Source organism: Tachysurus vachellii, chromosome 13 (assembly GCF_030014155.1).
Source record: "Tachysurus vachellii isolate PV-2020 chromosome 13, HZAU_Pvac_v1, whole genome shotgun sequence".
NCBI classification, from domain to species: Eukaryota; Metazoa; Chordata; class Actinopteri; order Siluriformes; family Bagridae; genus Tachysurus; species Tachysurus vachellii.
This window is the reverse complement of record NC_083472.1, coordinates 17823902-17836357: the sequence shown is the minus strand read 5'-3', so window position 1 is coordinate 17836357 and position 12456 is coordinate 17823902. Positions and strand designations below refer to the sequence as shown.

Sequence of the window (12456 nt, the reverse complement as noted above, 5' to 3'; positions counted from 1 at the left end):
GAGGAGAAAAGAAGAGAAGAGAATTCCTTTTAATGTCAGTACCATAGTGCCACAAAAATATTGTAAGCATTAAAGAAAATGTAAGAAGAAAAAAATCACACACACATGAGCACACGCACACACACATTCTGTACACACACATGCATACACTCAAATGCATTCAAGGACACACACACATATGCAAACCATCATATAAACACATTGAAGTGATTTAAATAAGGGTTGTAGTTTGTTTATATTTTGGGAAATATAAATGAATTTGTTAGAAAATATGAAATAAAAAATTTACCAAATAAAACCAAAATAATAACCATGTGATTATAAACTGACCTGTGTTAAGCCTTATAGGATGTACCTCCAGGATTTCTTGAATTTTTCAATCACAGGAATGAACACGATATCAAGCAAATTACAAGATATTCAGAGGAGACTGCAATTTTCCACAAGACGTGGTGATTAATGTCATCACAACATGCTTTCAGCCAAAGCTATCTTCCATGCATGTCGAGCATGAGTACAGGTAGCATAGAATGTTTTTACTGCTAGAGGTTTAAAAGAAGAATCCTGTGCTTAATATTTTACCAGTCCAAGTAGCGCAAAAAAAAAAAATCTTCTCCAGTTGGACCAAATATGAACTCCATGGATGTAGCCGAGGTTGAGGGACTGTTAGGGCCAGCATTTACAGAACATGTTTACATTGCTAGTGTTTCAAATTTGGGTTGTTTATAGTTTTTTCAAAAGCTTCAGTGGGCAAAACGGTTGTGCAAAAATGTTTTCATTTTTTTTTAAAATGTATTTAAAAAAATCTTCCTGCTCAGTTTGGGTTTAAATCCAAATGCCCATCTGGATATTAGGAGCAACAGAGTAACAGACTATATGTACTATATACTTTTTTCTGTTCGTATTGATGCGGATCAGTGTGCTTCTAAATCGACAGCTCTGGCCTGTAGAAAGCCAGCACATCATACAGCGAGACATGATGCCAAGTACACTGCTGGCACACTCCAAACTATATTTACAACATTACAGGCGAGAAAGCTTGGACTGGCACGTCATGAGAAATGTAAACAACAAACAAATGAATAGCGCTCTGTGTTTAGATAGCCTCCTAGCTGACCTCCAGATGAAAGGAAGAGGACAGCGGCTATGCTGAATATTACACTCCTTTATCTCCAAAGCTGTCGACACAGCTGCTGGAGCATCAAGGATGATAATAAAGTCGCTCATTAACCGAAGGGACTGATTGGGTAATGGGGAAGGGATTGTATAGCATGTGGATGTGTGTGTGTTGGGGGTTAAGTAACGTTGACCCGCTCAAACAGGCACGTGCCTGTCAGTAAAGTGCAGAGGGTTCAGGGTTAAGAATGACAGAGTTCAGACGTTGCCTGCATTAACAAGCAGGAAACACTCCGCCACACTCAGCAGCTTTATGGCATTTTAAAAAGTGCCTGGCTCAAAGGAATGATGAGCTCTCAGGAGTGTAATCAGAAACAGCCTTCATCGTCTCGCAGCATTGCCCCAGCATGGGGAATTTATAGATCCCGATAAGGAAATCTTGTCGTCGTCTCCTGAATTTATGTGGCCCAGCACATTACATTCGCCGCACTGTCGCACAGCTCAGACTTGCATAAAGTGGTGATTGCATATGGCAGATTTTTTGTTAGAGATGGCTCTTGCATCAAAGTTAGACCTCATATAGAGTAAATAAGGATATAGATACACCTGCACACCTGCCCATTCATGCAATTATGTAATCAGCCTTTATTGAGGCAGCAGTTCAATAAAACTTAGATAAAGACCAAAAGCTTTGGTTTATTTTCCTGTTATGGGCTGAGAGAGATGTAGAACCCAATGTTGAGGAGGTGGATGTGGCACTCGCTGCTTCTGAAGATGCTCTCACATGTACAGCCTAAAGATACATGGGATTACTGTGACTACTTAGAAACCATGAGATGACTTTGGATTGCAATGACTACAATGACTACAGTTGCTATGATAGCTTTAGAACTGCAATTTCCACAAACAGTTTTGTACTCAAGTCTCCATCAGTTTGTTGAAAACCTCAACAATGTAAACTTCATGTTCAAACTAGAATAAATATCCTGCTTACATAACTGCATTTTTTGACCATATAGTGCACAGTTATAGTCAAGAAAATATTTAAAATCACGCTATCACACTTGTGGAGTCTGGTTACTCTCAAAATCTATTCCTAATATTGTTTCAGGTAGTTATTCCTTGCTTCTGTCACCACTGGCTTGCTCATGAGGGATAAATTGCTAAATTTATACATTTAGATTGTATATCCTGATTTTATTTATATTCTGTTAAGATGCTTTGTTACAATGACCAGTGCTAAAACCTCTGTACAAATAAACTGAATTGAATTGAAGATTTCGGATGTTGTAGCCTTTTTTTGCCTTAATGTTCCTAATAAAGTGGCCAATGAGTGTCTATTTTGATCATCCTTTAGATGGTCTCTGGCCCAAGAGCAGCAGGCACGTCTTTTATAAATCTCTATTCAAAAAGACTTTTGGAAATGTACAGTGACAAATTATAATTCCAGTTCAAGATCTAAAATTAATAAGCTTTCTCATTCCATATTAAGCGCAAAAAATAGACCATTAAGTATTTCAACACATCTGCTCCGTCCTGGCTGAAGAGAAAGACTGCTTCTAATTTTTCTTTATAGCTGTTTAACGTCAGGGTTTTAAATCTGGACGAAAACTATTCTGCTGACTTAGGAGAAGTCAACACAAAGTACATCCATTCCTCTGTATATTTACCCCAAGCCAAATTTCATCTTGGAATTTCCATAAAAATGTGTATTCACAAGGGGATTGAATCTGTTTAAGAATCTTAAATGGATTCTGTTGTTCCCATTCATATTGGCCTTGTAGCGCTACACTGAGATTGTGCTGGTTTTAATCGACTGTTTCAAAATGAAAAGGCTGTTTTGATGATAATCAGGAGAATGTGAGTTCCGTCCCAAACATTTGGCCTTCTCACATACAGCTCAGGCTTAGCTAAAAGACGAGATATGCAGAAAAAATGAAGTCATGTTTTATATGCTGGTTCACTGCTTAACTTTTAGCTGAAATTGAGGTGAATGCTGCCTCACTGCCACCAGAAACATTTGAATGTCACCCTGATTCATTTAATGGCATATCAGAGCATATTAGCCTACGTGCCTAATTTGTTCCGAGAGACGAATCCGTTCTGACAAGCATGTCTGCTCTTCTCTGTGAGGCATGGTTCAAGTTCAAGGGCTAGAGATTCATTTGCTGATAGATGATATATACAATATCAATGACTGGGGCAACATCCATATGAGCACACAGCCATGTTTCAGTGTAGTTCTTGCCAGAATGAATTAAATCAAATTAAAATCTAAATTTAAATATTGCTAAACTTCTTCATAGTCAAATACATCTTTAGAATTTTTTTTTATTGTAAAATATGTTGTTTTGTAACATTCAGTGAGTTCAGTGTCCTCAGTACAGAGGTCTTTGTGCTTTCTGGTCACAATAGACAGCAAAATCAGAGCTGGTGAGGAAAAATTCATTGTTGGCAAATTTATGTTGTACACAAGGAATAATACATTTTGGAATATGCTATTATAAGAAACAAATACACTCCTAGTATGTGTTGTAATACAGCCTGGTACAGTACATTTAATAAAGTTTTATTTCTCACATGAGATATTTGACTGAAAGGTAGGAAAGATTAACCCTAATTTCTAACATTATTCCTGCTGCCAAATAGTCATTACATTTCCTAATTTCTACATGAAAGAATTAGGATCAAATAAATGTTATGAGGTATTAATGAAAAAAAAGAAATGGTGTGAGAAGATTCCATTTATATTGGTTTTCTCATGTGACTGTTCTTTAGCCTAATTGCAGTACCAAATTATGATCGATACTATGATACTATGTGAGCGAATAAAAGATTCTTGCAATCGTTCCCACATTTGATTTTCATGTTTCCAGATGAGCTTGGAGTTCATGACGCACACTTTCTTTCAGTCTCGTTTTGCTTCACTTTTTGGATAGGTGGCATATGGGGCATTTGTTCTATCTGGTTGGCCAGCTTTTCTTCCGAAAGGTCATTTCGCAGAGTGTGAAGCTATGTTGTGATAGCTCCATGCTGCGCCTGAGACAGCAAGGACTGAGCTGCAAGGGACTAAGCAGGAACCTGAAGGAAAGAGAAATCTGTGTGCTCAGAATAAAGAAGTTGCAGACATGACACTTTGCTTTATCATTGACATGTCCTTTCAGCCTGGTTACCATTCAGACCTAAGTATTTTGCATAATTCCATATTGACCCGTGTGGGCTGTGCACTTTATCATCAACAAGAATTAGCACTCCAATTCCATCTGCATGGACAGCTAAGCGTTATTGGTTCAAATGTGAAAAATAGCCCTGTTGTATGGAAGTCACATGCACAGATAAATCCCAAGGAAGTTTTGAGTCCTTATCTTTAGCCCTTGGACTGTATAAGTGCCCTCTTTCACCATGTCTATAATCACTGATTTTAGATAGCTTCTGGAGGACTCATAGAGCAAAAAGATGTACCTAAAGTCCTGTAATTTTGTTCTTGCCTTCATCTGCTTCCTTTTTCATTTATCATCCAATTATCTCAACCTTACCTGGAAAAAATAATCCAATTAAATTCATAAATGAAGGTTGACAAGTAGCTGTTAACATAGGGCTGTTTAACATTACCCCCTATCCCTGTCATAATGAATAATTTAGGCACCTTTTATGTAATGTCTGAAGCATTGTAATTAAACTCTAGTTACTGTTCACTGGTTGGTTATAGAATCGGAATCCAGAAGCCAAGACAGGTGTGAAAGATAGAAGCCCGATATTGTAGTATTATTCTGTGCATTGGGAAAATCACAAGCATTTTATTATATCTTCTGAAGTCTTGACTGTATCATGCATTTTTTTTAAAAGACTTGTTTCCTGTGTTCCAGTTTCCTGCTTGATATTTACATCTTCCATTATTAGGCCCTTGAATGTATTACTGATTAGGACTATGGACAACCTTATTACTGCCTCTAACTGCCTGTAGTTGGACTCATGCTGTAGGGTATTACTGTGATTGTTGAATTACTTTCCATATATAATGTGACTGAATTGGACTGAAAACGGAAAACACAACGTACTGTGCGGGAAAATCCAAACCCATGATTTCAGTGTTACAATAATATGTTTCAACTGACTTTATAACAGACTCATGTTTTTAACAAATTGTCAAATTTCAGAATGTGCTGTGGTAAAATTGGAACAGTGGAGTTATGCAGGGTCTGGGAACATGTGGTATGGGTTGGGTGAAAAAAAATAATTTCTTGACCCCTGCAATACAGAAATGATCTATTGCTATGATCTAAAGTCTATTGCTTTGGAAAACACGTAGCTGACACCAAACTAGAATGCGATTTTGGTACCAAGAAGCAGGTAGCTCAGTTAAACCAATATATTTAATGAGATATGACATGAGTTATGTATGGAAATGTTCTCAATATTCCTACAAGGTCGTTTTCTTTTCTTTTTCTTTTCAAGGTCGATGCTTTGCCCATCTCACCCTTTGTCCCAAGGACAGGAAATGTCACCTGAATGAAAATGAACTTAGTAAAAAATCTTTATGCTCTACACTATATTGACTTTCTCATTTAGCTCCAGTACATGTTGCAACCGTTCAAATATCTACATTTGCCATTCTTTCTGATCTGTATATTGTGTCAAAGGGCAACCGTCAATGTTGTGATGTTTCTAATATCCAGGCTTTCTGTTTTTAATAAGCAAAATGTCAGTGTTGCATTTTACATGGTTCCACGGTTACGCTGTAAAGGACACATGGTCTAAAATATTGTGGCTTTTGTCTTCAGGATTTTCCATACTCCAAGCCATAATGGAGGCAGCAGTGGCAAACAACTGGCAGGTGACAGCCCGATCAGTTGGGAGTGTGACAGACCCACAGGAGTACAGACGCATCCTCGAGGAAATGGACAGAAGGCAGGAGAAGCGCTATCTCATTGACTGTGAAGTAGACAGGATCAACACCATCTTAGAGCAGGTAAAAGATCTCTCAATCACTTTCCAATAATCGGAAAAATTGGCAGTTTTATAGCACCAAGCCCTGTTTCCAGCCTGCTAACTTTAATGTCGAAGGTGTCTACAAATCTCATTGCTATCCCAGCATGTTAATCTCTATGTCTATCTTTGCCACCACTTCAACCATGTCAATTGCATGACAAAAGAAATGTGAGTGTGAGTGGAGGTCAACTCACCAGGAACACAATAAAGATGACTAGATTTGGGGGATGTGCAGATGTGAAGATCAATACCATATCTGCTTGTATTAAGCACTCACTCACTCACTCACTCACTCATTTTCTACCACTTATCCGAACTACCTGGGTCACGGGGAGCCTGTGCCTATATCAGGCGTCATCGGGGATCAAGGCAGGATACACCCTGGACGGAGTGCCAACCCATCACAGGGCACACACACTCTCATTCACTCACGTAATCACACACTACGGACAATTTTCCAGAGATGCCAATCAACTTACCATGCATGTCTTTGGACCAGGGGAGGAAACCGGAGTACCCGGAGGAAACCCCCGAGGCACGGGGAGAACATGCAAACTCCACACACACAATGCAGAGGTGGGAATCGAACCCCCAACCCTGGAGGTGTGAGGCGAACGTGCTAACCACTAAGCCACTCTCCCCCCCCCCCCCCGTATTAAGCAATCAACTCTAAATTTAGAATTTCTTTCTATATGTGAGATCACTGATTTATATCTATTAGTTTCTTAGATTATTAAATAACCAAATGATGTAACCAAATATGTATTCTTTATTCTGAATGAACAGGAAAGGAGGTGATATATGGGGGATTTATTGTTTGTAATACTTTTATTAAAGCTTCACATGGCACTTGCTTGGCACTAAAGGTGTGCATCAGTGGCAGAATCCTAAGCAAGTGTTTAGATTGTCAAACAGCAAGTGGTCAGTGGGTAGGACTAACAAAGACCCTGAATATTTACAACAGCCAAGTCTAGTCAGGGTAGCAGTGGTTTAAATTGGGATGCTAGTAGCATTTGTAATATTTTCTTTTTCTTATTACTTTTGGGTGCAGAGAGTGATAAGTTTTGTATTTTTTATGCCACCCCCACTTTGGGTTTAATACCAGGTACAGATACAGTATGCATACTGATAATTGGAGCACTAAACAGAAACAGATACAGACACAGACAGTGGCATTGCCTTATACAATTGTGTGTAATGATTGTTTTGTAAATCTCTGTAAACCAAAATAGAAGCGGATTTTTTTTTTTAAAAATGGCTTATTTCTTAGCTTTACAAGAAAGAACGATCCCATAATCTTAAAGTAAGGAAAACATGCAATGCTTCATTTGTGACCGTAGCTGCTATCAATCTTTTCTTTTTTTTAATTGGGTTTAACTGTAGATGTGATATCATGCACTATTAATATATTCAACCTCTCTGCCTTAAATTCCAATCAAAGTTTTTCCATGGCTATAAATGAAAGTCAGTTTTACACCCAGTTTTTTCCCTAAACTGCATTTGTGCTAAATATTTCAGCAGATTAAGTCAAGAGATAGATTGGAGGAAGGAGAGAAGAATTAGGGGAAATTAGAGGAGGAAGTACCAGTTATTGGCCTCCAGGGCAGACAGTATTCTTTTTTTCCACCCACTTCAGCATACTTTGACTAAATTGAATGTAATAGGACTAATCTCCTCACACTGCAGAGGCTCAGAGAAGCTTCCGGACCTTGGATCAGTGAATGACAGTAGGATGGAACTGCAGAGTCAGGATCAGAAATGGGCAGCCACGGGCTCCATCAGCATATGACGCCCTGCTGCTGTGAGCAAGAATAGAGATAAGCCACGGTGAAAGGAGGAGATTCACTTTTTATTGCCAGCCAGTGAAGTATGCCTGCTCTCCTTTATGGTTTTTAAGCAAAGCTACTGAGGTGGAGGTGCCCGGGGTCTCCAGAGGCTCATGTTTGCTCGAGAGGACAGCTAGGTCCAGGGCGTATCTGTCTCAATCAGGTTGTGTGGGAAAGCACAGCCAATGTGAGGATGATATGGCTGCTTGTAGGCTGTTCTATTTAGATGGTGTGGCATGTTGTGATATGAAGTAGGCTATATTATGTTGTCTGCAGAAACAACAATCGCTTTTTGATATTGCCCCAGCATGTAAAATTGAAAATCCCTGAGACCTCAATCTGGAAAAATACCTGCTTGCTGAATTGATGTGCTACTCCATATTCCCTAAAAAAGGTAACACGTATTACAGATGTTCTGTACACTCTAGAACAAGGTTTCTCAAACTTGTTACATTCAGGGACATCCTTTTCTCTATTTTCTGCCCAATTTGGTCACCTGCTATTTCACACCCACAAGCCAGCTCTCACCTATCAAACAACAGCTAACAACTGGGGAAGATGAGGACTAACACCTTCTTTTTTCAAGACATGTGAAGTCAGACAACGGCATCTTTTTAAACTCCTGTTCATGTTGTGTCACAGAGCAGCCTAGCGCACTCAGAGGAAAGTGCTATCTAGCCCTTCCACATACATGAGCTCAGAGTTGCCTGTGATTGGTACGTTTTCTGTGATTACAGAAGAAAGAGATTATGCTGCTTGGCATACCTACACACTTTTTTGGCTGTCAATTGCTGTATTCCTATTACATACATTTTACAGTCATGACTCCTAGGGTCATGACTATGATTTACAGGCACCTACCTTAAGAACCTCTAGTGGCTCTATTGGTTCTTATTCATATTCTCATAGAATCTTGGTTAACTGTTAACTGTATTAGTGAAATTATACTTATTTGTTCCAATTGCTGCACAGTTTGAGTAATTACACTGGCATGACTATGTGTCACCCACGGTATCCTTAGGGTGCATGTGTCTTGACTCTTTCACTTGCCTGGGCTGGGATGGTGGACCCTCATCACTTTTTGATGCAGAAGTCCGCTTACAGGCAGCAGTCTGCTCTGAAAAATGAATCCCAGTGAATAAATGGCATCTGGGTCAGGCCCAAGGCTTGCAAGCTGTTCAAAGTCTGCAATGGAGTTTGTAGTGTCAGACAGATAGATGGAGTACACCAGACATTAGACCAAAGCTAGAAAACAGCACTGAAACCTACTTAGGAAAACACTTGCCACACGCAGTGGAGAGGGTCATTTTAGCTTTGTTTCTCCAAGAAGAAAAATAAGATCTAGATAGGCAAGATGGATACTCTTGATTTTCTGCTGCCACAACATCAGAATTCATGAAATTCATGATGTGCGTGCTCAGTTGTGGATGAGAGGGCCCTCGTTTCCACACTTACAGCTGCTTGTCATTTGTCGTATGCACAAGGACTGAGAGAGGAAGAGCAGAAAAGATACTGTCAAACGGATCCTGCTTAGAAACCTGAGTGTTTCTGAACCGATTTTGAGGTCCATCTGGAATTTCATTCGAAGGTAGTGATTAAGGGTCAGATATTGTCAGGTTGATTCCTGAGTGTTATTGTCAATAGTATCTCAAAGAAAAATAAAATCCTTTACATTATAATAAATATCGATTACCATCCAATAAACATCAAGAAAGGATCAAATGCTGGTCTGTAGTCTAAAATGGCATATCCAGGTATACATTCTCTCCTTTATGTGTGAATCTCTCCTAAAACGTATGCTGTGTTTAGTTTGTCTCTAGTCATTTCTGTTAATGCTGTGGTTTCTTAAAGCAACAGCTAACATGGCTGCATTGAGCCATTTCTCCCTTCTGGGTAGTTGGTGCAGCAGAACAAGATTAAAACATGAAACCTTTAGTACACTGAAATTGTGTCTTAAAGTTATAATTGGGCAAAAACTAAGTCCATACTAAGTCCATAATGTAAAGCAGGTCTTTTTTGCTGCTTATTATCCAGTGGGGTTTTTTTGTTTGGTTTTTTTTTTGTGTTTGTTTGTTTTGTTGTTTTTTGTTGTTGTTTGTCATTTAAATGTCACCTGAAATTCATTTTAATTAAGTCAATAAACTGGCTGCTATGGCATTTTTTCCTAAATGATTTTGCATTCATTTCATTTTATATTGGTTTCGGGATTATTGCAGCACTTCAAAATGCATTAGTGAATGAAGCAGAAACACTGATTAGATTTGAGGGAAGGATTTCTGAACTCATACCTTCTTGGTTTTCAGTGGCAGTTAAAAACAAATCCTTCACCAGACCCCCACTTCAGAAACGTTTCTGAATTATCATAAAATAAAACTCTTACTTTTTCCATTGTGTTTAATGTTGTCAGTCAAGATTCATTTCAGCCAAATCTCAATCAATGTAACCCCTGAAAAAAGAAATGCTTAATAAAAAAAGAGTCCCATCCATGCACAAAGGAATGTACTGAACATCCAAAGCTCCATACTACTTTGATTTAACTTCTAACATTAACATTAATTGATTGCTGTCTTCCCCTGCTACTTTTTTGTGTTTGCAGACAGCAAAGCCTTTTCTTACCAGTGAAATCAAAGGAGCAAGTGATCCCACCTCAGCACATTGACACTAGCATGCAAAACTGGGCCAACCCAGAGAGGCCAGGAATAGCAGTGTGCTGGTTTCCTTTGATTTGAAGCAAGCCCAAGAAGGATGAGGTTTTAAAAGCTTTGCTACAGTTTGTAGCTCAAGGGAATATTTAATACCTCAGCTCAACGAACTTAGTAGTAGGAAAGGGTTAAGCTATGGACATCCAAAACACTCCCACTGCTTCCATTCAGTTTCAAAGAGTAAGTGTTATATGTAGTCTGCTTAGCATTTTAGCACTGGATCTTGAATTAAATAACAAAATCAACGGCTGACGAACCAAAAAGGTTTGAAACAGTCATCACAAGTGAGAATGAATCAAATGCTACAATGCTTTAATGTCGGAGGGGTGATACTTCGAATGTCCTAATGTCCTTCCTTTTGTGTGCAGCTGTAGTTGTGTGAACATACAGAGGAGGATTATGCTATACTTAATCGTATTTTTATCCAGTCGTACTCTGAGCATAGGGACATTGAGGCGACAGATTGTACAGAACTGGACATTTTAATGCAGGAGGAGAAAAACACGGGTATATTTTCCTCTTATTATTATTATCTCATTTCAATCATTTTCATTGCACCTTTCAAGGTATTTTATGGCAACATATAACAAAATTGCCATCCCTGGGTCTATTATCAGTATTTCATTTAACTATACAGATCACACAGTGATTTTATTTATTATCTTCACCCCTGAAATAAATCCCTGAATATGCCACTGCTTTTTCGAAATCGTCTACTTTTACTCTAGAAGAAATTCAAACTAGACTCCAATCAGTGATGAGATTCACTGGTGTTCACCAAACATTTAGTAAACAAACACTATATTAATACTGGGCACATTCTATTATTCTTGGCATTATTGCTTTGAGATTATATTACACAAATCTTGGATTTTTCAGTTGCACTTTTGCTGTGAATCTCATCTTCAAACTTTTTAACTGTGTTGAAATCCAGTGACTGTCATGTTCATGAAACCAGTCTGATATGTTCAGCAACAATAATCAAATAGGAAATGGCTTTCAAACTATGATTAGTATAATTAGGCCACATATGTACAAATAAACATTCCCCAATACTATTATACAACCTCCATGAACCTGGAATTGTGACATATGGCAGGTTGGGTCCATGGATTCATGTTGCTTCAACAGAAATCAAGATTCATCACACCAGGCTACGTTTTTCCAGTTTTTAACTGTACAGTTTCAGCGAGACTGTGCCCACTGCAGCCGTTCTTGGTTGACAGAATTGGAAGCTGATATGGTCTTCTGCTGTTGTAGTCCATCTACCTTATGGTTTGACATGTTGTGCTTTCTGATGATCTGAGTTTACCAGTCTGGCCATTCTCTCTCCTTAGTCCTCTCTCATCACCATAAATGCCTATTCACTTTCCTCTTTGTTTTTCCAGAACAATATAGGATAACCACAGCTCTTCTTATATGTTAATTAGAAAGCATTCCCACACTCATCCTATTTGTTTCTTGGCATAAAAGCATGCTTTATTGTGGAGAAAATAAATGAGTCTTCTAGCAGAGTTCTAGAGCTAATCAGAGCCATTTTGATTAGTTATGCCTCACAACAACTGTTATATCCAGAAAAATTGATGATGCATCAGATGTTGGACATGTGTGATCAGATTGAAAATAGTTTGTTATTTTATCCAGCAATTTGTATAATAAAGGTGGGAGTGGGAGGTTTCTCATCTTGGGCTTTAGGGTGTGCCTGATGTGTTCCAAAACCAACAAGATCAAATGATCATCTTTTTTATATCAGTTATGAACCCATTTTTGCTAATGGGTATGACAATAGAATACATCAGATGCAGCAGAAAATGCGGCCTGGA

General features: G+C 38.6%; 1 protein-coding gene across 3 annotated transcripts in view; it reads left to right on the top strand.

Moving 5' to 3' along the window:
• Window positions 1-12456, top strand: part of gria3b (glutamate receptor, ionotropic, AMPA 3b) — a 124204-nt gene that overhangs the window by 68210 nt on the left and 43538 nt on the right. For all 3 annotated transcript variants that reach the window (XR_009649377.1, XM_060885036.1, XM_060885035.1), the window contains exon 4: window positions 5898-6085. Coding sequence is in view for 2 of the 3 variants with exons in the window: in XM_060885036.1 (XP_060741019.1) it covers window positions 5898-6085 (188 nt within the window). In the remaining variant the exon portion in view is untranslated. The remainder of the gene's footprint in view (window positions 1-5897; window positions 6086-12456) is intronic.